This window comes from Nannobrachium achirus (genome assembly GCF_963921795.1).
Source record: "Nannobrachium achirus genome assembly, chromosome: 10".
Classification (NCBI taxonomy): Eukaryota; Metazoa; Chordata; class Actinopteri; order Myctophiformes; family Myctophidae; genus Nannobrachium; species Nannobrachium achirus.
Genome location: NC_137819.1, coordinates 31,552,123 through 31,580,015, shown reverse-complemented (window position 1 = coordinate 31,580,015; position 27,893 = coordinate 31,552,123). Strand labels below are relative to the sequence as shown.

At 42.5% G+C, this 27,893-nt stretch overlaps 3 protein-coding genes across 4 annotated transcripts in view; 2 read left to right on the top strand and 1 right to left on the bottom strand.

Annotated features, from left to right (window-relative positions):
* LOC308292962 (protein prune homolog 2-like) overlaps positions 1 to 3,761 on the bottom strand; it is a gene marked incomplete at its 5' end in the record, with an annotated part of 6,368 nt that extends 2,607 nt beyond the window's left edge. Inside the window, 4 exons of the mRNA XM_080735388.1 lie at positions 822 to 924; positions 1,499 to 1,741; positions 2,877 to 3,092; positions 3,659 to 3,761. Of these exons, the coding sequence (XP_080591514.1) occupies positions 822 to 924; positions 1,499 to 1,741; positions 2,877 to 3,092; positions 3,659 to 3,761 (665 nt within the window). The remainder of the gene's footprint in view (positions 1 to 821; positions 925 to 1,498; positions 1,742 to 2,876; positions 3,093 to 3,658) is intronic.
* A 7,229-nt stretch (positions 3,762 to 10,990) lies between these two features.
* LOC308292777 (ubiquitin carboxyl-terminal hydrolase MINDY-1-like) lies at positions 10,991 to 26,154 on the top strand. 2 transcript variants are annotated; one of them, XM_080735205.1, is made up of 12 exons: positions 10,991 to 11,068; positions 12,481 to 13,695; positions 14,224 to 14,454; positions 15,403 to 15,578; positions 17,093 to 17,150; positions 18,001 to 18,065; positions 18,602 to 18,760; positions 20,726 to 20,828; positions 21,279 to 21,421; positions 21,820 to 22,005; positions 22,558 to 22,710; positions 23,601 to 26,154. In XM_080735205.1, the coding sequence occupies exons 2-12, from the start codon at positions 13,344 to 13,346 to the stop codon at positions 23,676 to 23,678; spliced, it is 1,704 nt and encodes a 567-aa protein (XP_080591331.1). In that variant the 5' UTR covers positions 10,991 to 11,068; positions 12,481 to 13,343; the 3' UTR covers positions 23,679 to 26,154. The 2 variants fall into 2 exon arrangements, with proteins under 2 accessions (XP_080591331.1, XP_080591332.1); XM_080735206.1 differs by lacking the exon at positions 10,991 to 11,068 and adding an exon at positions 11,681 to 11,807.
* Positions 26,155 to 27,104: 950 nt separating this feature from the next.
* On the top strand, positions 27,105 to 27,500 carry LOC308292961 (uncharacterized protein; the record flags this gene model as incomplete). The annotated part of the gene is made up of 1 exon (XM_080735387.1): positions 27,105 to 27,500. One exon carries the CDS (start codon positions 27,105 to 27,107, stop codon positions 27,498 to 27,500), a length of 396 nt encoding a protein of 131 aa, XP_080591513.1.
* Positions 27,501 to 27,893: the final 393 nt, after the last annotated feature.

Genomic DNA, 27,893 nt, shown 5'->3' with positions numbered 1-27,893 from the left:
CACACACTCAAAGAATGTCCACACAACATACTGTACCTAAAGACAACACACACGCAAAGAATGTCCACACAACATACTGTACCTAAAGACAACACACACGCAAAGAATGTCCACACAACATACTGTACCTAAAGACAACACACACGCAAAGAATGTCCACACAACATACTGTACATAAAGACAACACACACGCAAAGAATGTCCACACAACATACTGTACCTAAGGACAACACACATGCAAAGAATGTCCACACAACATACTGTACATAAAGACAACACACATGCAAAGAATGTCCACACAACATACTGTACCTAAAGACAACATACAGACACAAAATGTCTACACAACATACTGTACCTAAAGACAACACACATGCAAAGAATGTCCACACAACATACTGTACCTAAAGACAACATACAGACACAAAATGTCTACACAACATACCTAAAGACAACAAACACACACGCACGCACGCACGCACGCACGCACGCACACACACACACACACACACACACACACACACACACACACACACACACACGCACACACGCACACACGCACACGCACACACACAATACTAAATATGTAGCTAAGACAATACATGTCACACACAGACACACATTGTCCACACAACAGTACACACACCCATGCGAGTGTCCGCATGCGTGCATGAGTTCATGTGTAATGATGTGCAGAAGTGTGTGTGTGTGTGTGTGTGTGTGTGTGTGTGTGTGTGTGTGTGTGTGTGTGTGTGCGTGCGTGCGTGCGTGCGTGCGTGCGTGCGTGCGTGCGTGCGTGCGTGCGTGCGTGCGTGTGGTACCTAAACAGGTTGTCCATGACATAATGGTAATTGTTCAGAGTGTTCTCTGGCAGGTAGCAGGACGAGAACACAATGATGTCATTCATGCCGTCTCCGTAGTAACCTGGGGTACAACATGGGGTACATACATTTAACACACGCCTTTAGGACCTCTACAACTACTGCTGTTCTATGGGGCACTGGTTCTCAACCTGTTCAGGCCACGACCCCCCCACCCTACGAGCACTAAGAGTTGAGGCGTTACATTTTGTATAACACGGTTCTATTGTGAACATTTTCACAATTTCTGACTAATATTTGACAATTTGGCCAATGTTTAATTTGTCATTTTAGAGATATTAAAAAGTCCTTACATTTTCACTTTAGAAATGTGCAGATACCCTCCATACACTTAAACTTTATGCTGGTTTGTTTACTGTTGAGTGAGAAAACAATGTTGCACATTAATCATCTGGGGACCCCTCAAAATAATTGCTTGTAGATCGGCTATTTTCACTTTGCGCGACACTTTTGTATGATGAAGTAGGGCTTTAATTTACCAAAAAACACATTTGAAACTTGGAGATACGAGGTTTCCGCCTGACAACGACTATATCCAACCAGCACCTCTATTACTGTAGGTTTTCTGTCCTAAGAACCTAGTATAGTGTACATGTTACAGTAATAATGATAGTAACCTCCATGCGACAGCACCCTGAGGTAAGGTTCCACCACGCTCATGTTGACTTTGCCCTCCTGGGGAGGCTCTCCCGTGGAGAAATAGCGCCACCTGGTGCCCTCGCTGTCCACTGTGTCCTCACGGTCCAGACAGCCCAGGCTTGAGGCCGACTCTGAGCCAAAGCCTCTGGACCTCCTGGGTGGACGTGGACTGGAGCCGCTTCTGTGCTTGTGAGAAGACACACCAAGACGACGAAACTCCTCTATGGAGAGATGGAGAGAGAGAGAAAGAGAGGGAGAGGGAGAGAGAGAGAGGGAGAGGGAGAGGGAGAGAGGGAGAGAGAGAGAGAGAGAGTTGTAAACTTGTAAACTTGTGGTGGGGTGGGGTGCAACAGTTGGTCGAAGTAATCGATTATAAAACTAATAATCAACCAGTAAGACTCCCTAATCGGGAGATAAGCGACCGCCAGGTCGCAGCGTGATTTTAGGGCAAAATGTGTAGGAGAAGTGTCCAAAAATGTGTTTGAAAGAATCGGCCAGATGGTGGCGCTATATGGGACAGATCCATGTTGATGACATGAGTGTAGACATACTGTGTACCGATTTGCGTGATTTTAGGGCAAAATCTGTAGGAGCAGTGTCCAAAAATGTTTTTGAAAAAATCGGCCTGATGGTGGCGCTATATGGGACAGATCCATGTTGATGACATGAGTGTAGACATACTGTGTACCGATTTGCGTGATTCTAGGGCAAAATCTGTAGGAGCAGTGTCCAAAAATGTGTTTGAAAAAATAGGGCCCCGTTTGGGTGGTCATTTGGTCATTTTTGAACTTTTTGGCGGCGGTGGAAGGGGGTCCCTGGGGGTCCCTGGAGCTCCGGGGGTCCCTGGTGGGGTGGAGGTTGTGGATTGGCAGGCAAGGAGTGTGTGTGCAAAGTTTGGCATGGATTGGGGTAACGGTGGCGGAGATATGAGTTGGGGAAAAGTGTGACATGACGGACAGACTGACTGACAGACAGCCGGTGGAGGTTTTGGTAGTAACTGACGGTCGCAATTAATTGATGATTTTGTACTAACGTTTCAAAAGATTTTTAAAAAATGAAAATAGCTTAATATCTTGGTTAATTATATTGGTTTCTTTCACTATCTTTGAAGTTTAAAATGACACTAACGTGGTTAATCAATTCATTGATTTATACATTTATTTATATATAAATTAAAACACCATCTGACGAATCAAAAAAAGTAATCAAAGATAATTGAAGTTGCAGCCCTAGTTGTAACCATCAAAGAATGATGCTATAATGCTCCTATGGAGGCCACACGTCCTTAAATCAATCTCATTTTATGGGATTTGAAGTCATTATGTATAACATCCATCCTGAACTTGGGTCCCTCACCCTCGAGGTCGAGGTCATAGGAGGGGAAACGGAGAGACTCGCTGTCCGAGGGCGTCTCCATGGCGTCCAGGTCGATGTCCAGCGTGGGGTCATCCTCCTGGTCATCCACGGAGGGTTCATCCTTCTGGTCATCCCGGGTGGGGTCATCCTTCTGGTCAGAGGAGGGCGACAGGAAGGCCGGGGGGAAGTCTTCAGAGAGCCCCGAGTCACTGGGCTCTACGGTAGCAACCAGTAGAATGTTCAATTACAAACAGAAATGACAAGTAAATTACACATACAGTAGACAACATCCAGTGAGTTTTCAGAAGTAAAAATACCATTGCTACTCTTCATAGTCAGTGGCGTCAGTTCAGCAAAAGCTAAGGTATGGCAACATGACTGGTGTCTAGCACACACACGAGGGCAGTGTTATAAAGGTATTGTGTTTATGGGTGCTACTCACCCATTCAGAGATTGTGTTTATGGGTGAGTAGTTCCTTCACTCTTAACCCATTAGGTCCTGAGGCTGATTCTGCAGATGCCTTCTAAATTAGTACTTTCACACTTTCAAGATTTTTCAACGAAATTCCAAAATAGCAGCTGTGCAAGCTTGCGCAAAATGATGTGACATGATGACACGGATGCGTTGTAATGGGTTAAAAAGTCTTTACTATGTGCTTTTAATACGTGCCTGTTTTGCATTTTGCGTTTTCCTTTCTTTCTCTTAACCGAATCTATTTTTAACGTCATAATTCATCATCATTCATCATGATTCATGGCTTTAATAGAGTCAATGCTATTACCTAGAGACAGGCTGAGGGCTGGGGCCACCAGAATCTTCCTCTTCCTGGGTCGCGACCCAGACAGAGCCAGACTGCTGGGAGGGGCTACAGGAATACGTTTCATTAATGTATTAACTGAAATATACTAGCTAGAGTTGTCACACATATATGTGAATGATTATTGTGCAAAATGACTATTGTTCAATTGAAAAGCCTACACAGTATGACATTAGACCACACCAAACAACATTTGATTGGTACAGGATGCTGTGTGTCATTTCTCTTCTGATACTGAAGTAATTAAGTCTGATCTGAAAGATTAATGGTCTCTATGGCCCTATTTTCATCCATGCCTTACACCTTATCCGTAAACTTTTGCCATCTTTTACTATTTTGAAAAACATTTTTAAATATTTCAAATAGCTGATCTACAAAATCATAAAAAATGAACATATAGCACATGTCTTATATACCAAACTCTAATCTTCAGCCATCATGAATTCTAATTCCTGACGTTGAATTCTCATTATTAGATTATCTTTCTGACGGTAGAAATGCATTTGACCTGACCTGGTCTGAGAGCAGTCGGAGTAGAAGTAACATGGTCCTCTGAACCTACAGGAACAGGAGAATAGTGGTAAGTAATCAGAGGGACAAACCAAGCGACTGCTTGTGAGCGAGCATGTGTGCGTGGTGCGTGCGTGCGTGCGTGCGTGCGTGCGTGCGTGCCTGCGTGCGTGCCTGCGTGCGTGCCTGCGTGCGTGCCTGCGTGCGTGCCTGCGTGTGTCCGTCCGTAAGCGTAAGAGAGAAATACATGGACATGGAGAATACAACCCATAGGGATCAGAACTCATACCAGCATTGTTGTCAGACTCAGAAGAAGAAGCGTTCTCTATGTCGAGTTCATCTGACTGTTCCTCGTCTACAGATGTGAAGAATACAGGATTAGAACACCTCTAGACAGAGACCGTATCTTCAATTACTGTAAGAACACAGAGGAACTCTTCATACGTACCGGTACCTGTTTGATCATCATCTGCTGTCATCAGAGTAGTAGTAGTAGAAGTAGTAGTAGCAGTAGTAGTGGTAAGATCACTAGAAGAAATAGTAGCTGTACAAGTACTAGTACTACTAGTAGTAAAATCACTAGTAGTAGTAGTATCAGTAGGAAGATCACTAGTAGTAGTACTAGTAGTAGTAATAGTAGGATCAGAACTAGTAAGAGAACCAGGAGACATAGTAGTCGTAGTTGTAGGATTGGTCAGATCAGAAGTAGTAGTAGTAGTAGCAGTAGTGGAAGCAGTAACAGTAGTGGTAAGAGTAAAAGAAGTATTAGTAATAATTGCAGCAGTAGTAGTAGCAGCACCAGATATAATAGTTTCAGAATCAGAATCAGCAATAGGATCAGGATTAAGAGCAGGTATTCTACTACCAGAAGTAGTTATTGTAGAAGCTGTAGTAATATCAGCGGTAGAAGTAGTATTATTGAAATCTGTGTGTTCTGTGCTCTCCAGTCCGTTCCACTCAGACCTGAACATGACAGACAGACACGTTATGAAACTCACACATTTGACCAATACTGGGACCACAGAGTCATGACTATTACAATACATTACATATTACATTATAAGTGCTTTACAATCCCTGCCCGTGGGGATACTTGCAGACAGCACGATGTAAAATGCGAAAAAGCATGCAGCTTTCGTGCTACTAGAACTTAATGCACCCCTTTTTCTAATTCCCAGGTTATTTAATGACGCTGTTCTGAGACAAAATGTTATAATTTATGTATAGACCTTCAGCAAGTCATTCTAATGTTGTTGTTTTTTTCACCATATTGTGTATGCCCTGATGAAGACCTTGTGGTCAAAACATGTTAGCTTTTAACTCTTTTGCAATGCAATATGTTTGTTATTGCGACCGTAAGGTCGCAGTTTAGTATCAAAACCTCCACCGGCCGTCCGTCGGTCGGTCGGTCGGTCGGTCACACGTCACACGTCACACCTTTGCCCTGCTCATATCTCCGCATCAGTATGACATCACACTGCTGATGATGTGACGTGACATCACGCCACATCATCGGCTGAGGACTGTGTGATGTCATCATATCTCCATATATGGAGACATAAGTTGCTCATGCCCAAATATGGGCTGGTGAGGTCAGACTTAGTGTGATGCGTAGGTTATCTCCATATATGGAGATTCAACTTCAATGAGTATATAAGACCGGCATTATCTACCGACAGCTGCTATAAGCCAACCCTGGCGATAAGGTCTGAGTCGAAGAAATGCTTCTTTCCTGGTATCAAAACCTCCACCGGCCGTCGGTCGGTCGGTCGGTCGGTCGGTCGGTCAGTCGGTCGGTCACACGTCACACGTCACACCTTTGCCCTGCTCATATCTCCGCATCAGTATGACATCACACCACATGTGTACACAAACCTTTGTGTACGTTGCTGTGGCAACAGTCTGTTGTTGCTGGTCTGTTAGTGTACGTTAGCAACCACCTTAGCAACCATGGTTTTACCCTAGCTACCAACTGTTTACCCTAGCAACCAACTGTTTACCATAGCAACCATGTTTTTTTACCCTAGCAACCAACTGTTTACCATAGCAACCATTTTTTTACCCTAGCAACCAACTGTTTACCATAGCAACCATGTTTTTTTTTACCTTCGCAACCAACTGTTTACCATAGCAACCATGTTTTTTACCCTACATCCCTCCATATATGGAGATAACCGACGAATCTCACTAAGTCTGACCTCACAAGCCCCATATTTGGACACGAACAACATATAACTCCATATATAGAGACATAGAATCTCAATATATTGAATCCACTTTCACGATGTAAAGTCCAGTTCAACATTTCAAACACCAAAAATGGTAAAATACCAAACATCAAGAGTCTTGGTCAAATACTTCTGTTGGTTTCTGCACTGATCATTTATACAATTCAGCTGTGTTTGCTCGTGTCATCATGATGAGGTCATAAATCAGCCATGCCCAAATATAGATTTTACGGGTTTACGTGCTTACTCAGTTATCCGTTATGTGAAAGTCCTATGACGTCTATGATATCTGACATCATCATAGGCCTACATACATTCCCTTTTATGCCCATAAATGGAGATCCCCTCTGTAGAACCAGCCACTGACATCACTGTAATGTCAGGGGAACCAAATCTCTTTTATGCCCATATATGGAGATCCCTGTGATGCCAGGGGAACCAAATCCCTTTTATGCCCATATATGGAGATATGGAGATCCCTGTGTTGCCAGGGTAACCAAATCCATTTTATGCCCATATATGGAGATCCCTGTGATGCCAGGGGAACCAAATCCCTTTTACGCCCATATATGGAGATCCCTTATGTCATCAATATTAAGCCCATATCTGTGAATATCTATGGGTACCAGATGTCTCCATATATGGTTAAATGGTCCGATATACATCACTGGCCAGAAGACCAAGAAATGGTGCAACCTCGCCCTTTGCTTTTCTCCCTTAGGCATCTTACTGGTAGGTAGTTTAATGAGGAATGCAGTATGGTGGTAGGTAGGTAGTTATGGCCTTTGATGTAAGATTTTCACTTTCTAGGATAACTATATTTGCTATTCCCAGATGATGCCCTTTTAGGGTACCCTCCCTCATGCCCATATATGGAGATCCCCAGGCTTTACTAATTAACATAAGTTTTATGCCCATATATGGAGATCATTGTCCCAATGTCATCAGATATATGGGCATAAATGGACACAGGCAAACTAGTATAAGGGTCATTTGTGTACGGTGTGATGTCATACTGATGTCAGCAGTGTGACAGGAGATAAGCGACCAACGGTCGCTTATCTCCCGATTAGGGAGTCTTACTGGTAATAATGTTTATGTAGAATGATAATTGTAGACTCAGTAAATAGTGTCTTCAGATCTTTGTAACAGTCAGATTTAAAAGTTATTTGTTCTGAACATTTCCTCTTGGATCTGAAGCAACAGTGGAGCAATAATTTAATGTTTACTGGCTTCATCAAGTGTAAAACCTACAGTATGAAATCTATTGATTGACTCATTTTTGCTGGATACTTTGAAGATTATGTCTCTTCGTCATTCGGTTGTGTCTGTCCCTCTATCTGTATTGTTTTTCAAATGTCTTTACATTTAGATTAGATTAAAAGAAAACAATACTTGACCTGGACAGGTCTTCCTGTGGCTCCACCTCTCTGGTTGCCATCTTGTTTGTTTATTGATGTTGATTGTAAGGACCACCTGTGGTATAAAGGTTTGACATGGATAAGTGATTCATAGTACATCATATAAAAAAGTTAAAATAAAGAAATAAAGAACAATGCAATAAGAATTAATAAACAAGTAACAAATATGTTACTTACAACCAGTACTGTGCACAAGTAATGACTTGACTAATACTATAAACCAGTCCAGTCGCATATCTGTATTGTGATACTGGAATCAGTACTGCAATGTAAACCAGGAAGTAGTAGAGTTTGAGAAAAGCTCCTTCTGACTGGTGTCAAGGTGCCTTTAAGCAAGGTACTTTACTTGACCCAAGATACAGCAACACACTCATTCTTTCTCTCTGTGTGTGTGTGTGTGTGTGTGTGTGTGTGTGTGTGTGTGTGTGTGTGTGTGTGTGTGTGTGTGTGTGTGTGTGTGTGTGTGTGTGTGTTGCTCTCTCTCTCTCTCTCTCTCTCTCTCTCACACACACACACACACACACACACACACACACACACACACACACACACACACACACACACACACACACACACACACACACACACACACACACACACACACACACACACACACACACGCAAAATTATTCAGACACACCCCCGTAGAAAGTGCTACATTACAGACACATACACACAGACAGTATTCTGTTACAGCTCAAACGTCTTGCATTCACAGGGTTAAAGACTGCAGGCTCCTTCAACTTGTTTTCACCGCAAACTGAAACTTTCTCTCTCTCTCTCTCTCTCTCTCTCTCTCACACTCACACACACACACACACACACACACACACACACACACACACACACACACACACACACACACACACACACACACACACACACACGGCAGGTAATAACAAGTTAATATACAAGTGCATTACCTTTAGGTAGGAGCCATGCTGTGTTTAAAGCTCATGTTAGCTAACCGGTGTGTTCAGTCAGTTAGCTGTGTGCAACTGTTTTTATGACTTAATGACTGAACTCTGAAATCTCACCTGTCGCTCAACCTCTCTCTCTCCCTCTCTCTCTCTCCCTCTCTCTCTCTCACACACACACACCCTCTCCCTCCTTACTAGTGTGTACTCTCCAGAACCCCCCCCCTCTCTCCCTCTCTCTATTCCATTTGTTCTTCTGTTTGATTGACGGAATTGATTTGATTTGATACGTTTGAGCTTGAACTTGATTTAAATCAAAGGATATTGCATAATAGTACCTGATCTATCAGGATATGGTCACCTGACTCATTTCCATGGCGGTCCTACCTCTCTCTGCCATTCGTCCTCTCTCTCCTGGTTCCCCTCCCCTCTCCGCTGCTCTCTCCACCCCCTCCTGCCAGGATTCCTCCCTCCATTAGTCACCTGTGAACACACAGGTGTGGTGCGCCGTTGCCGCGGCCAGGGCCCTGCCCGGTAACCATGGCGACTTTGACTGTGCAAGATTAGCTGTAGGGTTAGAAACTGTTCTGCATGTTTGTGCCTGTTGTTCTCTCTTTGTCTCTCTCTCTCTCACTCACACACACACACACACACACACACACACACACACACACACACACACACACACACACACACACACACACACACACACACACACACCAGCACGCACACAATCATGTATATGCATTACATCCTCCATGGTTTGTGCGCAAACATTTGTTATATTTACATATGCACACAATAACACAGGAACACCCACAATAACACACATAGACCCACAATAACACACATGATGAATACATGGAGACAGACAAGTAGAGAGAGAGAGGAGATACAGGAAACTGGTGACTTCGATGATGTAACACAGGAAGGCTGTCCTGTCCAATGTGTCAAATACCCTAGGCATAGACTCTTCTTCATTCTCGCTCATGTTAGCAGTCAAAACTGCAGACTCACACTCCCCATCTTCTGCAGTCTGAAGACTCACCTCTTCATACTCACCTCTTCAGACTCCATCTCATCCCCAAGCACTCCTCCTTCTTGGCACCTTTTAAGAAATGATAAGTTATACTCACAGTGACTCAAACTCAGGCCCATGGGCCACTTTCAGCTGCGACACAATTTTGATTGCTCCCCCAATCTATTTATAATAATAATTATTATTATTATTACAGAATAAAATATAGTAGCCTATCTTATCTTTAGTTATTACATTACTATTACATTAAATATCCAGACAGGCCCAAGACATCCCTCAGTCAGAACCTTGTGTCACCTGGGCCCAAGCCCCATACAGCAGCAGAGGCAGCAAGCACCAGAAACTGTCCCTTTAACCCCAAATGGACAGATGGTTTTGCTTATATTTTACCATCTCACACCAATCCTTTATCGCTGTTTTCGAATACGTAGTGTCAGTTCAGGTCACCATTAGGCTACCATTTTAACAACTAGGCTAACTGGCACCTGGCTGCTATTTTGCCATTTCCCTAATGTGGTTGTCAGATCAATAAAGCTATGGAATATCCCTGCTATAGGGTTACTTTGTTCACAAGTAGATTTGTTTGCTTGAACACAAGAGTGTTATTTGGATAAAGTAGCATGCTGTTGACTTTGAGACATATGCTAGGTTTGCTGTTTACCTCCTCTCATCCTATAGCAAATAATAGTTCTCTTACACTATATTTATGTCATGTGACTTATAACCGTTTACTTTGAATAGAGACAAAAAAAAGAATGCCATTACTTTTGTACTTTAACCTAAAGGCTCCATATTTCATAGGCCCCTGTGGTTCATTACCTGCTAATTAATGTATTTCTTTCTTTCTTTCTTTCTTTGTTTTTCACTTTCTTCCACCGTCACATTAGTGGAAATTGGCTTCCACAAACAAACATCATACACACAGTGAGCTTGTAGATCAGCTATTTTCACTACTTCTTAAACATAGGCTATATTTTTCTAATTTATAGAATTTCTTCGATTTTTCTTTTCTTTATTCATGAAATCATTGCATTTTTTTTCTTCAAATAATTACTTATTTAAAGGTTTTTTGAAAATGTTTAGAAATAATAACAATTTCAAAATATGGGTTTTGTTTTATTTTGAAAGCGTCCACCGGCAGTGCATTGACGCTGCTGCTAAGCTTTGTTTGACAGTGGAGTGTAAACTGTGGATGTAAACAGTTAGCCATGGCCGTCTGTCAGCCGCCAGTTCACACGTTTATCACCGGGGACCAGTCGGTATGTACTCAACTAAACACACAATGCACTCGCTTCACTCCGAACAGCGGATAAACGTGTGTGTTCAAGGAGTCGAGTCAGTTTCTTTAGCACACGACGCTGAATTCGCTAAGCTAGCTGTTAAGTGTTAAGCCTCATTTATGCTTCGTAGCAAGGACGGTGACGCCACGCCAGCACAAAAGAGCAAATCTACAAGCTCACAAGTCGTCGCATCGCGGCTTGTTGGAAACTTGTAGATCTCCTTTTTTTTTAACTATAGTGGTGACACTTCTTGGAGTTGCTAATTCTACAAAATGTTATAAAAAGCGTTTGTTATCTTCTTGACACGTGTTTTTATGTCTACTTAAACTATTCTTTTGTTGTAAGTAGGTCAGATAAACTAAAGTGGCACAGTCATTATGTCAGATAAAGTTGCATCAGATAAATGCTAGGTTTATGTAAAAAAATCAGTTGAGCAAAAGTATGTTCAGTCTTTTGTTACCTGTGTTATGTCAGCTGACTTGTTGTCACTACAACCTCAAACACAACAACAGCGCCCTCTGGAGGTCACACAATTCTATAGATCACCAGTTCAGATGTGAACGGCTCCTCTTATTACTGGCATCAACAACAGTATGACTGTGCTCTGATGAATCACCTGTTTCGTTGATTTAAAAGGATCGTATTGTACTTCAGTCACCCGACAACTTGTGACCACTTCTCTAGTGTGTCCCACTGCTCTAGTTTGTTGTGCTGTCTGGTGAGTCGAACCAGTTGTCTTTTTATAAAATAAAATAAAAGATCAGGAAGATCAGAATCAGTCAAAACTATAGTTTACATTTTGACAGATGCTAGGTTTGATGCTTACCTGGTGTCCTATCGTTACTGTTGTACACTGTATTTACATTTCATTTGTTGACTAGGGTTCATTCTATTTTTTGTACTTTATAAGTCGCAGACGAGGAGTCTGACAAATGCCCACATTCATGTAAATGATGATTTACATCTGTCGGTCCAAATAATGTGACACACACTGTCGTTTGTTCTAACATGTTGCTGACTTCTTCATAGCCTCGCCCTGTTCCTGTTGTTTGTTTAGTCATCAGTTAAGAGGATGAATGACGAACAATCACATGAAGTGTTTTAATACCTCGCTTCTGTTTGCCTTGCTAATCAGATTTAGCACCTCTGAATCTGTTTGTGGTTTTTACTGTTGTACCTTCACCACTTTAAGCCCTATTTCAAATTTCCAAAACATAACTAAATACAGTAAATAGGATGTGACGTGCTTGAGCTTGTGGAGCCTTATAATAACCTGCCCAAAATGGGGACACAACAAGGTTGAAAGTGTGGACGCATTAGTTAGCCTAATACATTTCTCAAATCTAAACAAATGTAATTTTATGTTTTTTTAATGCCTTTTCCCGGTTCAGGTGTGAAGTGCGTAAGACGTTTGGACAGTGCCGAGGGAGTGAGAGAGAGAAAGAGAGAGAGAGAGAGACATTGATGGTGACCTGTTGTCCTGCCTGCTGACAGACAGTGATGGGAACCAGACTGACAGACTGGCCTGTTGTCACGTTGTTCCAGTGATAAACGTCTCTCTCTGTTTGTGCCCTGGTGGGAACAGAGAAGGCACAGTGTGTGCTGTACTCTGTTGTTATTATGACTGCCGCACGGAGACGCACAGCCAAATCTACGGGACATTGTATTAAGCTTTAGTGTTTTGCAGGAGAAATTATGCTAGGAGACACAGCTTTAATGAAGTCAAATCCCTGCAGGCTGAACGGTGTAAAAGTTAGTTAGGTGTTTCACTTTACAGATTCAGTTCATGGGGATATTTTTGTGAGGTTTATTTGAACGGATACGTTGTTTCTTTTGGTTGTGGTGGTAATTAATGTGGTAGACTCTTGTGCTTTAAATGGTGTACACCATGTTCTGTGTCAAAGTGATAGTAGCAGCCTTTATCTGAGCTCTTAGATTAGTGGTCTAATAGAGAGAGAGAGAGAGATTCTTCTGTTCTCCTAGTTCAGAGAGACATCGCCAGTCTTCTATTTGTAGCCAGATAATCACACAGTGCACTTGTCTCAGGTATAAAGACGTGTTCAAAGCCAACGGTCTGGAAAAAAGGTCAAGTTTCTTTTTGGACAAATTCCCCGTTTTGTATTTGTTTATGTTTTGTATTCTTGTACAGTATCAGAGACTCTAGTATAGTGTTTATAGGCAACCCAAGGCCTTACTTCTTCTGCCGATATTGATCCAAGTGCTAAAGTGGAGGCAAAGTATTGATCGTTGAGTCATGGCTGATTCCAGTACGGAGCCGCAGGGGGGAGGGGCTCTGCGGATCACAGACAAACAGGAAGTCTCTTCCCTGTCGGAAGACCTTGACCCATCGTCTATTGCCATAGCAACGGAGGAGCCGAGCCACAAGTTAGGCGAACTGTCGGGTGTAGGAGTTGAAGACTCCGACTCCCACAATCCTCCTCCCCCTGCCAAAGCTGCTGCCACAACACAGGAAGTAACACAAACCATGCCAGAAGAGATGCTGTTGTCGGAGAATGGAACAGTGTCGGTCGCCACCACAGGAGAGGAGAGTCTGTCTTTGCTGCTGAGCCACATGAAGAGTGACACAGAGACGGACACAGAGACAGGTAACTGATTGCATTGATTGTACAGTACACCTACCAGGACCTCTAGTATAGCTGGTTTCCTAATACTTCCTGGACCTCTTTTACCGCTGTGTTTATACTACCAGGACCTTTCATACTGCTGGGTTTATCTCCTACCAGGACCTCTAGTACAGCTGGTTTTATATATCCTACCAGGACCTCTAGTACTGCTGGTTTTATATCTTTGTTGTCGGGTGGAAACCTTGTATGTCCAAAACCATTCGTTTTGTATTTATCGTTTTAAAAATGATTTAAAGTAGTGAAAATAGCCGATCTACAAAGCACACCGTTGTGTGCTTGTAGATCAGCTATTTTCACTACTTTTGTGTGATGAAGTAGGGCTTCTATCCTACCAGGACCTCTAGTACTGATGGTTTTCTAGTCTACCAGGACTCCTACTGTTATGTAATGCTCAGTCTAACTATTGTGATGTGGCATGTCCACATACTGTTGAGTCCAGTGTTAACGGTTCTACCCATCCTCTTGGCACTGTGGTATGTGTGCTGGTAGGTGTGGACCAGGAGATGGAGGAGACGTCCTCCGTGGACCAGGGTCACTCCACAGACTCTGCCTCGCTCTCCATCCCCAGCCTGGACTTATCGGATGGGAACATAGCCACAGGCAACTCCCTGGACGGGGACGAGGCGCTGTTATCATCCTACCCTGCTGTGGGGGCAGAGGGGGGGCCTTCCAGTCTGAGAGCGGAGGAGGTGATAATGGGAGCTACCCCTGCTGCTGAGGGTGAGGACGGAAAAACCATAGAACTGATATTTCACACACCGCTTGAAAAACATTTGTGACAAGTTTATTTGTGTAGCACATATAAACAAGTAATTCAAAGTGCTTTTCAAAAAATCCTAAGCCTTAGGCCACAGATAATTAACACCGCGATGCCATGGTCTCCATAGACTTCCATGTAATTTATAGTGCACGGATCGTGCACGCCCATGCCTAGATGATGCACCACGTGTGTGCACACTGTTCACAGCTTTCAAACAAAAAAATCCGCTTGGAAATCCGTTCAAGCATTCATGATTTATCAGCCATTATGTTTTCTTCAGATGTAAACAAATATGGCTGCCATGTTTGAAAGAATGGGTTGGTATTGGGGTTAAACATGCAATTTCGCGATCACGATCATGCCTAATACATACCTTTTCAAACTCGGGAAACTCGGGGTTAGCACCAGATGTGTTAATTAGTGCAAAAGAAACACGTGACATACAAAGACATTTTAAAGATCAAGAATAAGTTCAAATAAATCTGAAGAATAAGACGATGCAATTGCTATGCAGTGCACAAGAAATAATAAAAAAAAAACAGTAAAATGTAGCAGCAAACAGAAAGGTCTTTGGCCTTGATTTCAACGAGCTTAGAGTTTTAGCAGACCTGCAGTTTTCTGGAAGTTTGTGAAATTGTGCCAGACATGTGGTGCATGAAATCACTGAGTCTCCATGTTTAGTTCTGATTCTGGGGACAGAACCTGTAGTGCTATACCAGGCCACCTAGGAGATCTGGATGGTTCATGATGTAGGACAAGATCACAGTACTCACAGACAGTGCAAATCAGCGTTGTTAGGAAATGATTGACGTCAGCGCAAATCTGTTGTTGGGCAAAGGTTTCGGTTGTGTGTGTGTATACAGTATATACATTGTGTATATACACAATATTTATATAATTCCTTATAGGGGGAGCTACTTCGGCTGCGGCTGGTGCTGCTTTGGAGACGGACCCGTGCATGCCGGCCTATTACCTGGTGAAGTGGATCACGTGGAAAGAGAAAAAAACTCCCATCATCACCCAGAGTCAGAACGGACCCTGTCCTCTACTGGCCATAATGAACACCCTGTTCCTACGATGGAAGGTAAGGTCGCAAGTAGGGATGTGCGCGTGTATTCGGTTATCCGACTAAACGGTTTGTAAACCACTATTTGTTTTGAAAATACAATTCGATTATTCTATTAAATATATTTTTAATTATTGAGATATTCACTTTATTAAACATTTAAATTCTGCGCCCATATTACTGTCTTGTCTTAATAAAATATTACTTTTTAACAAGCAAATTAAGCATTCCCTTGGTTGATTTGCGGAACATGACTGTGTCACAGTCTGACTGTTGCGCGCTGTGGTCAATGGTCGCGGTGACCTGCAGTGAGTGCACGCAGCCACACACCAAACAGGCTGTCTGCTGCGCGAGTAAATTAATGGCAATTAAGTGACGTGTATCTTAAAGATACTGGATGTGAATCACTCATTACCTCGAGTAGGATAGCCTGCACGCTGCATCTGTGATCCGTCCCATGAATTAATCCATATGTTGAGGTGAGAACAAGCCAAGGAGAATGCTTAATCATACATTGGCTGAGAATGGAATACCATTATGTAGCTAACTTTGAAGAGAACAGAGCTGTTGCTCAGTTAGTATAGCGACTCCAGTCAGACGTCGACCAAGCTGCGACTGCGGCTTTTATATACTCTTGATACTTTTTTCAAACGAGGTTTGCCCTAATAGATCGAAGTGCTCAGTTTTGGCTATTTTCTGTGTGAAATTACAATAAAAAGAAAATAACAATTAATTGTCGAATAGTCGAATATTCGGTTTCAAAATTGTTGTGTACACGTCAGTGAAATTAGTCGCTAGGAACATCCCTAGTCGCAAGAGTATTTCCTGGTTTTAATGTGATGAGAGAAGACGGCGGATAGGGAGTAAATATTTTCTCTGGGGCAATGGGGAAAGAGATTCATTGGTTGGACGTTGGTCCCAGTAGAATCAAAGTTTTTTCGCTACGCTTTTTGCTGTCCGAGTGTTGATTCAATGCTGCTCCATACTAGACTGTATTGAATCTCAATGTGCAATCACAACTTGAATTGGGTAACAGCTGTTAACTTCTTCGGTGCTGTATGTAAAGTGGGACCTCTTATATTGCCGTTTCGACACCAAAGGGTTAAAAGAATAGTGTGCACGCTGGTGTACGAATTCGTGCACAGATGATGCACTATGCATGTACACGCTTTTCACAGCTTTCAAACAAAAAAATCAGCTTGGAAATCCGTTCTGGCATTCAGGAGATAGCAGCCCTTATGTTTTCTTCAAATGTAAACAAACATGGCTGCCATGTTTGAAAGATGGGGTTGGTATGGGGGTTAAACATGCAATTTCGCGATCGCGATCATGCCTAGTATATTGTTGGAGGTCCAAAATCTTTTTTTCTTTCTTTTTTTTTTTTTAAAGTCGATTGGAAGGGAAGGCCATAGTTAAAAAGTCGATTTTATTATAGAAGTCGATTTTTTGGCAGGGTATGAGTTAATCTGTTTATTACAGTTAAAACCATAAGTGTTTTTGAACACTGAATTTGTGTGTTTGTGTGTGTCCAGGCCAAACTCCCGCCACAGACTGAAGTGGTCACCACTGAGGACCTGATGTCTCACCTGGGTATGGCCACACAGTCAGCTACACAGTACACAACTCTACAGTCGGACAGAATCCTCTTATGTTCATATTGAAACTTTTTGTGTTTTTTCATAAATGATCATACTACGGCAGTGGTAGGCAACAGGGTGCCAGAACTGGCCCGCCGTCGATAAATCGATAATATCTGGCCCGTCAAATTATTTTGTAAATCATTTACAATACATTCTGCAGGTGGAACAAATACATCTTATTTTGCTTTCTTTAAATGTTATGTTCTCACAGTTTTGAGACTTTTGGGTTCTCACGTAAAAAAAAACAAAAAAAAAACAAAGCTGTGTTTCACATGCCTTAAATGATACATTGTTTCTCTCCGTTCTAAGAGACCTTGAGCCATGAAAGAGCTCTTGTTTTCGAGTATGACTATCTGTCTCCAGATAACGTGTTGGAGACAGAAACCTTTTGATGAACTTAAAAGTGCCTCATTCAAGGATGGGGCCTGCACAAAAAAAAGGATTACACAAGGATGTCTGTGTGCATCAATCGTATTTGATTCTTCATGCATTTCTAGCGATCGTTATGCCACACACATCTTTATTAACTTTTACAATGTATTTAAGTTTGTTCGTTTCAAGTTCCTGGTCCCAAATTAGCCATTGATTGTGTTCTGGCCCACCATCTAAAAGTAGTAGATCTGCAAGCTCGAATTTTGTAGATCTGCTACTTTTGCATTGTTTTTTTAATTTGAACCCTGAAAACAAAAGTAAGAGTTTTGGACATATGAGGTTTCAACCCGACAGAGACATGTACTCAACACATTTTCCCAATGCATCCACAAACTGAAATTGTCTCTGTGTGTGCATGCGTGTGTCAGGAGAGTGTGTGTTGTCTGTCACACCCAGAGAGAAGGCAGAAGGAATGGAGCTCAACTTCCAGCAGGTGTGTACTTATATAAATAAAAATATATATTTTTATTTTTATAGCCGACTAAATCGATGAATCTACTCATGCCCTATACTTTGTTATACAGTGGAGGCGTGTAAAATTTGCAAAAATAGCCGGTCTACAACAAGCTTACAATACGTCTAATATACAATCACTATTTACATTTTAGGCATTTGCCCTGTTTTTACCTAGTTTTAATATGAGCCTTTAGTCTAACCTAGTTGGGTCCCATGTAATTGGTTGGTTGCCTATGCTGTTTTTATGCCATGTTTTTAACCCTGTAGCACTTATAGATTCACAAGAATTAGTGCATTATAAATTAAAAAATATTAATATTATTTAGCAGATGCTCTTATCCAGAGTGACTTTAATAAGCAAATGTTTACTGAGACTTCATTTGCAATTTATTTTTTTATAATCCTTCATTAATCACATATCAAGCCAGTAGTTTAAAATAATCGTGATATCGACTGACTGTGTCTGTCTATGTGTGTGTGTGTGTGTGTGTGTGTGCGTGCGTGCGTGTGTAGAACATGAGCGATGCGATGGCCGTCCTTCCTAAGCTGTCTACAGGTCTTGATGTGAACGTAGGTTTCTCAGGAGTGTCAGACTTTGAGTACACTCCAGAGCTCATCGTGTTTGACCTGCTGGACATCGCCTTGTACCACGGCTGGCTGCTCGACCCACAGGTGTGTCATCCACATTCATCACATTTTCAGGCCGCGACCCCCAAAATAATCATATTTTAACTGGGGGACTCCCCACCCTGACGAGCACTAAGAGTTGAGGAATTACATTTTGTACAACACGGTTCTATTGTGAAAATAGCAGATCTACATGCTCACAACACCTTGCAACGCAAGGCGTTGTGAGCATGTAGATCGGCTATTTTCACAATTTCTGCCTCTAATATTTTGGCCAATGTTTAATTTGTCATTATAGAGGTGTTAAAAAGTCCTTATATTGTTACTTTAGAAATGTGCATATACCCTCTATACCAGGGGTCTCAAGCTCAATTTGCCTTGGGGCCGCTGGAGGCAGAGTCTGGCTGAGGCTGGGCCGCAGCCTCAGCGCACATGCACGCTCGCGCAGCGCACTGATAAAACAAACATGTGCACTAATTTGTTTTATTATTATACTGTAGTTTCATACCAGTCTAACAACTACTGTATCTATTTCCCCATCAAAGAAATTAAAAAAATCCAATCTTCTCAAATGTATATTTGAGCGGTGGTCACACCGTATCCTATACGTGGCCGTGTGAAAATATCAGTTCATAATGAGAGCTGTATCGTGACAATACAATGCCAATGTCACAATACAGTATTAGTGTCTCAATGTTGAAGTATTTGGTCAGAAATATAGAAATATAATTTGATTTTGTCCATGCACTTGCATTACACAAATATCGGTGACTACTAGAGAAGGCTAATATAAAGGTATATACATATACCAGAACCTGGTTATTAAGTGTGCCTGTTATGCAGTAACAGGCAACTTATTGTTATCACTCATACTTAAGCCAGACATACACACACACATGTATTTCCCCAAAGTTTGGCACGCTACTCCTCCCACAGTTTTGGCACCACACACTCGCGCCATATGTCAAATCGACCGGCTTACTCGGGAATCGTGTGCTATTAACTTGCTAAGAGAAAGGTTCTATAGTTTAATTGATATTAATGTATTAGTGAATTAATTTTCCCCATTGACTTATAATTGGAATCGCAAAAACTCACATTCAATTATTTGTCTCTCGCAAACCATAGGGGCTACAGTTTCAAGACTTGGAGAGGAGGTTCATACTGATTTCAAGGAAATAAAAAATAATAGTGTCATTTGGCCTCATGGTGGCGCTATAACAGCCCACTTTACGTTTTGGCCTGTAACTCTTGAACCGTAGATCGGAAAATTAAAATTCTTTTTTCCCTGGATTCCTTGGGTCATGACGCATCTCCCCATATAGGCATTTGCGTAGGGATAGATTTTCCGCCATCTTGAATTTTCTCCAAAACACACTTTTTGCTCCTTTTCCTACATATTTTCTTCAAATGTCTTAAAAACCAGTACACATGATCTATGAAGCCATGCGATAAACTTAGTCAAAGGATATTTCGATAGTCCATACCGTTCGTTCGTAACGCGCTTCCAAAGTTAGCGGGAGGGGCCCGTTTCACAAACAATAGCCATAAATCACAAACAATAGGTCGAGTCAACACTGAATTTCAACCACAGGTCGGGGGTGGCATACTCAACGAATCCCCAAAAGCATTTCCACTTCGACCCCTAGGGGGCGTCACAAACGCGCAAAACGTAACCGTTTCGTGCCAGAACGCGTTTTTCACGGGGAACGACCCTCTCACAACGAAACGCAGACGACTCGGCGGATGGTCTCACAGTCCAAACCGCTGCACAAGGTCGCGCATTTAGCGAGCTGCAGGCACACTTGTCAAAATTGACTCTGTCAATTCTAGTTTTTATGTTGTTATCTTATATTTCTATGTACATTGCATCACTACTTCTGCTTCCTCCATCAAAGAAGCAACAGATAAAGATGGTGGACTTTCATCTTGACCACAAATCAACTGTGTGTTTGTTTGTATGATTGTATGTGTGTGTCTTTGTGCGTGTGTGCGTGCGTGTGTGTGCAGAGCCCAGAGATGGTTTCAGCAGTAGGAAAGTTGAGCTACAACCAATTGGTGGAGAAAATCATTGACTGCAAACATTCAACAGATAGCAACAGAGTTAGTGAAGGTATGCATGTGTGCACACACACACACACACACACACACACACACACACACACGCACACACACACACACACACACACACACACACACACACACACACAGAAAGTAGTTTAATCTTTTCTGGCATTGGTCCTCTTAGGACAGTGGTTCCCAAACATTTTAGCCCATGACCCAAAAGAAACTGCAGATCTACAAGCTGACAACGCGTCGCCGCACTGTGAGCTTGTAGATCAGCTTTTTCACTACCTCCTACACATTTGTTTTCTAATTTATGGAATTTCTTCGATTATTATTATTATTATTATTATTTTTTTTTTCTCGCTTTTTCAGCATTGTTTTTTGATTAAGATTAAGGGATGTGTCCGTGACGTGACCCACAAATAGGTCCTGACCCAGTGTTAGGGAACCAGTGTCTTAGGAGACTACTACTTTAAGCAGTGTGTGTGTGTTGTAGGTCTGGTAGCAGAACAGTTCCTGGAGTCTACGGCCACTCAGCTGTCGTACCACGGTCTATGTGAGCTGAACTCCTCAGCCAGAGAGGGAGAGATCTGTGTGTTCTTCAGAAACAACCACTTCAGTACCATGATCAAACACCAGGTACAGCAAAAATATATGTGAATGTTGAAAGGATGTTTTTTCACTATACTGTCCTGTCCATGCCTAACAGAAACAAACTTTACAGTATTACCTGTATTGCTTCCAAGATCATCTGACTTTCCACACCCACACACAATAAGGCGTTTAGCACTTTCTAAACAAATATCCCTTTGGGGGCAATACATAAAAAGATGGAAATACTAGAATTATAATTTTTAACTTGAAGAATGACTTGAAATTGATTTTAGAAATTGTGCTGAAACTGTGTGTGTGTGTGTGTGTGTGTGTGTGTGTGTGTGTGTGTGTGTGTGTGTGTGTGTGTGTGTGTGTGTGTGTGTGTGTGTGTGTGTGTGTGTGTGTGTGTGTGTGTGTGTGTGTGTGTGTGTGTGTCCGTCCAGGGCCATATGTACCTGTTGGTGACGGATCAGGGCTTCCTAAACGAGGAGCGCTTGGTGTGGGAGTCTCTGCACAACGTGGAGGGGGACGGAAACTTCTGTGACTCAGAGTTCAGACTGTGTCATCCTCCTCAGAGAGTGCCTGACATCAAAACCACCCCGCAGCAACAACAGCGACAGATAGACCAGGTTGTGTGTGTGCGCCAGATGTTGTTGATGAGGGCAGTAGAGAAGGCGTGTACCAAATGTTTGACCACAGTCTGTAAGAGGCGCTCCTCATGTGCTAAAGCACCATGTCTTATAGCAGTGTTTCTCAACCACTGTGCCTGGGGATCTTTGGTGTGCCCCTGAGAAGGGTCAAGTGTGCCCATATTTTATGCCAATATATGGAGATCCCTGTCCCGATGTCATCAATATTAAGGGCATATCTGGGATGCCCATATTTGGTAATGCCCATATATGGGCATGTTCTGACATCACATTGTTAACTATCATTGCAGGGGTCTCCATATATGGGTAACTGGTCCGATATACATCACTGTCCAGAAAGGGTGAGGTCGCATGTCGCCCTGAGGTGTCTTACTAGTATTTTAGATTATAATTAGAGAAAAGAAAAGATGAGTGTTAAAATGTTTTCATGTACTGCTTTCTATAATTTTAGCGATTTTGATTACAGTGAGTGGGGGAAAGCGTACTAGTGGCTAAATATGTATTTTTAGAAATGTTTTGTGTGTGTTATAGGACTACCTGGTAGCCATGTCTCTTCAGCAGACCCAGGAAGTGGCAGCTGGTCCATTAAGCGACCTGGAGTTAGCAAGACAACTGCAGGAGGAAGAATATCAACAACAACAACAACAGCAACAACAACAGGGACCACAACCAAACACACAACAGGTAACATTAGCACAGCCCCCCCCCCCCCACACACACACACACACACACACACACACACACACACACACACACACACACACACACACACACACACACACAGACACTCACACACAATTAACACAGCCACAACAGCTGACATTATGTGCTCAGTGTAGTGAGTGCAGTGGGCGTGACATTGGAGAGTGCGTTCAGTGTGGCTTATTTACGAACGACCATGAAGAGGCAACTGTGTGCTTTTTCACTCTGAAGTCTGAAGGTAAACTTTCTGAAAAGCAGCAGTTGCTAACGTAACGTTGATATTGAAAGGAGGTGTAATTCCTAACATTGGCATACCTGCTGTTAGTTTACACATTGATGCGTGTGAAATTATCAAGCCCAAACGACCAACGAAGCTGCAAATGCTGCATTTTGCGGTAATTTCCTCCATTTGTTCACAGCTGAGAAGCGCTTGAGACATGGCCATGAAAACCAACCAATCAAAACACCGCACTGACGCACCACACCGTCAAACCCCATCTTCTGAGTAGGGTCGGTCAGTGCGTGCACTCTCAGCACACTGGTGCGCCGCGCACTGGATTTCCGAATGACAACGCACCAAGTGCACCGAATAAACGAACGACAACATGGCACACCAGTGCGTTGAGTGCGCATTTCCGAATGCACCCTAAGTAACAAACAGTACTAGAGGTGGGATAGAAAACCAACTGTGCTAGTGGTCCTGGTAGGATATTAGAGAACATGTTTTTATAACCAATGTATTTACTGTAGATATAAAGTTATTTCTGAACTAATTTAGCTGGGGATCCCCTGGAACCCCTAAGGGTCCTACCACTGCCATGATACAGGTCTACGCCAACCTGAATTGAATCCGTTTCTTCCTGTGTGTTCAGGCCAGAGGTCAAGCGTCGGGTCAACAGGCTCCAGGAACCAGAAGACGAGAGAAGGACTCTGACTGTGTGTTGTTATAACCTGTCATAACCTCTCCTCTACCTCCTCCTGTCTGCAACACACACACACACACACACACACACACACACACACACACACACACACACACACACACACACACACACACACACACACACACACACACACACACACACAGCGTGCTCCAGCCAAGCAACTCGATGCCAAACTGCCTGTATTAACCCAGAGAGACTCTACTGCCACAGAACTTCCTGTAACAACAGACAGACAGGATGGCCAACAGAGACATGCAGATAGACAGACATACAGAAGAGAGAGAGGCAGACAGACAGACCGACCGACAGACGGAGATACAGACAGACATGCAGACGTGAAATGAAAAGCACAAACATCTTTCCACCTTTCTTCTTCCTTCCTCTGTTTTTTTCTTTTTTCTGTCATTGCCATCGAAAGAGAGAGACAGTGAGAGTAGTGAAACGAGATGCATTTCAAATAATACCATTGTCCCTGTTTAACTGCTTTCAACTTGGCGTCCATATTTTGGGTATGTTATTGTCAGACATGAATGTTCTGAAATAGCAAAAATGGCAGCGGTACAAGCTCACAATGTATTGTGATGTGACACGTTGTGAGCTTGTGCTGTAGATCAGCTATTTTCACACATTTTGGCTGCAGTCAGAGGCTATTTAAATATATTAATTTAATCAGACATGTCCGCTTCAACTTAAAGCTCCATGTTAAAGTCGTTGAAAACACGTTCCTGCTTCTGGTGACTGATAATAGGCAGTTTAAGCTTGACGATTTTCAGGACGGCAACGCCAGGCGGAGTACGGCTGCTATGACGTAATCGCTGTAGCAGTCAAGATCGTTAAGCAAACAGCTGTCGGCGACGGGGTCCCACCCCTTTTATTGAACGATTTGGTTCCAATGGCGACGCGTCTATACAGCAGACGTTTTAGGCGCAACGTAGAAAGGGATCTTCTGGCGTAGTACAGGCGGCTGCAGGTTGATCGATCGAGCGCTGATAATTTCCGGTTACCTTTGCCATCTGCAGTAGCCGTCATTTGCTTAAAGTCGCTGTTGTCCAAATGAATGAGGAGACCTTTGTTTTTCCATTAGGTATTTCATTATGTTTGTAATATACTGTTGCGTCAAGGAGTCCTGTAAGCTCCCCCATAAAGCCTAGCAGTAGATTCTATGGCTTGATGTTACGATGAATGACTTTCTTCTCGTGGCAATGCATGAAACACATCTTCGTGTCGGTGGCAGGGTGCTGTCAAAGCGTCCATCAGGACGCTCCTTGTACCTCTCACCACGTGAGGTGTACTTTTTGATCAGTCTAACATGGAGTTTGAAGTTGAATGGGCTTATATCTAAACACTAAATCAAGCAACTGAAACCGTCTGAGGTGCACACAAAAAGCATAGTAGATGTGAAAATGACCCATTAGGTGTTTTGAAAGTAAATTACCCTTTTATCGTTTGATGTGGTGTCACAGTCTATGGAGGCTACAGTCCTGGTATGTAAGGATAAGATTGTCAAGTAAACCAACATGATTCACGTTCTTCTAAAGATGGTCTGTAGATTGATCATCATCTCATTTTTGAATTGCTCAATCTGTGTGTGGTTGTAATGGGTTGATATAGGGCTGGCCTATACATTGATATCATGATGCGAGACTAAGATTATCTGGGATTTTGGATATTGTAATACGGCAAATAAGTGTTGTCCTTTCCTGATTTGAATTACTTAAGTCCTATTTTATACTTTAAAGTACGAATAAAATTGATTTAATACGATATCGACTGTCAAAATATCTACAGTAGGTATTAGGTCAACCAAACATGATATTAGTCGACATGGGCCGACAGGTCTCCTGCTGTACGGAGTCAAATATCACTTGTGTTTAACTGGTTCTGTACAGCTGTGATTCTCAAAGTGGTGTCCAGGAGTCCTTGAAGGGATTCATTCCAGGGGGTCCCCTGTCCCCTCCCCAGCCAAATTAGTTATAGCATCACAATCAGCTTAAGCACTTTAACCCTATTTTATAGCCTACTTTGGATGTCCAAAAATAGCCGATCTTCAAGCTCACAACGTGTCACATCGCAACACCCAGCTTGTAGATGAGTTATTTTTTAACGTGTGAAAAGTTTGAAATCATTTAGACAGATCTCTAGGGGTAGCTTGCACTAAATATTTTCAGATAGGGGTCCACGGCCAAATACCTATCATTTTGGGGGTCCTTGACAGGAAAATGCTTGAGAAACACTGCTGTACAGATTCCACCAACTACAGTAGACCAGTTGAATTGACACTGAATTGAATTACTGACACTAATACAAATGAAACAAAAACCTCTTATTGGTCTTCACTGTTTGATTTGTAGATCTACTGCTCATCCAGGCTGCTTCTTCACTGGGTGGTAACACGCTGTGTAATTACATATTAATGACAGTAATATATCAGTCAAATACATGTAATAACCATGTATTGATTTCTGTGTAAATAAAATGCAAATTAAAAGGTTTCTGGAAAAAAAAGATGTTCAGGTTTTATCTTTTCATTGAAAATTGTATTTCCTTTTCTCATTTCTTGTATGGCCCTTATTTTGACTACCGGTAAATATATATCTTCCTTTGCGTCTCCCTTTAAGAATAGTGAGAAAGCACTAATACAGTTTGGTCACATTCTAAGCACTAAAACAGTTTGTTCACATTCTAAAGATATATACTAAGTAATTTGCATACTTAAAGGATTGACATTTGGAGGATTTCCCTAATTTCTCAGTTAAGCTATGAACTGTGGGTAATTCCCATAGCCGAAGTCAGCATCGATGCCTTACGGTAAGGCATCGAGGCCTAGTCAGTAAGGGAGTGGATTGGGATTGGGCCATAGACTCCAATGCATTCCGTAAACTTCCGGTTCAGTGCTTTGTCGCTATTCATGGGTTTCATTTGTAGTCCTACACAAGCCATATTGAGGACCAACAGGTGTTCTGATTGGTGTAGTAGAACATTAGTTCTATGCCGTGTGCTGGTCCTCAACATGGCTGCTGTAGGACTACAAATGAAACCCATGAATTCGCCAATAGAAGTCTTATGTAGAAGGGTAAATGTAGAAGACCTGGCCCGATGAAGTCAACAGAAGTGACGCAACTCTCCTTAAATGCCACTCTCCTTAAATGCCTCTGGGATAGATAGGGCTGACACCTTGCCCAGATGTGTGGTCATACCACGTCATCAATACATCATCAATGACTAACATACAGTTCTCTATATCTGCATTCATAGAGGTTGCAAATCATTTTCAGTTCTCATTTGGACCTTTCTGGTATGCTGGCTGCAGCATCTACGTATTGAGAAATGGGAGAAGTAAAAGACACGAAGGTTGCAGAATGCAAGGAGGTCTTTGCCCTCTACGACAAGGACAGCGATGAAAAGATCAGCACCAAAGAGCTTGGTACCCTGATGCGCGCTGTGGGCCAGAACCCCACAGAGAAGGAGCTGCAGGACCTCATCAAGGAAGTGGATCCCAAGGAAACGGGAATGATATCCCTAAAGGCGTTCACGAAAATGATGCCCGCGAGGATGAAGGAGTTCGACGTGGAGGAGCTCAGAGAAGCATTCCGAGTCTTTGACGTTGAAGGGAACGGATACATCAGTGCCGCTGAGCTGCGCCGCTTGTTGACGACCCTGGGAGACAAGCTGACGCATGAGGAGATCGATGAGATGTACAAAGAAGGTGACATCGACAATGACGGACAGGTCAACTATGAAGATTTAGTGCTAATGATGACTCGTGGTCTGGCCATAAAGGCTCCTGTTGAAGAGGAAGAGTCAACCGATGAACCTCCAACTGCTTAACCTATAGGCAAAGTCATATGAGATTACCTGCGAATACTAGTTGTGGGCTCGCCTGAAAGGCGAGAACACTATATTATCTTCATTATTTATTTATCAAGTTCCGCCACGACAGTACAAAGGCAGGGCCAATGAGGTGCAATTGTGGTGCGGAAAGTCTGGGAGTGATGTTAGCTGGAGTATTGGTTGAGCTTCACATGACAGTTAGCACTCTGCAGAATATAGTCACGAGCGAGCCCACACTGTTTCGTAGGAACAGTATTTCTAGTTGGTTAAAGGAGTTGTTCACCCTCAAAATGACCTTTTCTCTGTCAATTACTCACCCCATGGAGTTCTTGAGACTTGAGTTTTTGTTCTCATTTTCCGGATGGAAACACAAATGCATTTGTGTCTCCA

What these genes read in the sequence shown, in the direction of transcription:
- LOC308292777 (XM_080735205.1), top strand. Translation starts at nt 13,344, where the DNA reads ATGGCTGATTCCAGTACGGAGCCGCAGGGGGGAGGGGCTCTGCGGATC. An exon ending in AGAGACGGACACAGAGACAG is followed by an intron (nt 13,696 to 14,223) that starts GTAACTGATTGC and finishes GTGTGCTGGTAG; the next exon opens with GTGTGGACCAGGAGATGGAG. An exon ending in CACAACCAAACACACAACAG is followed by an intron (nt 22,711 to 23,600) that starts GTAACATTAGCA and finishes CTGTGTGTTCAG; the next exon opens with GCCAGAGGTCAAGCGTCGGG.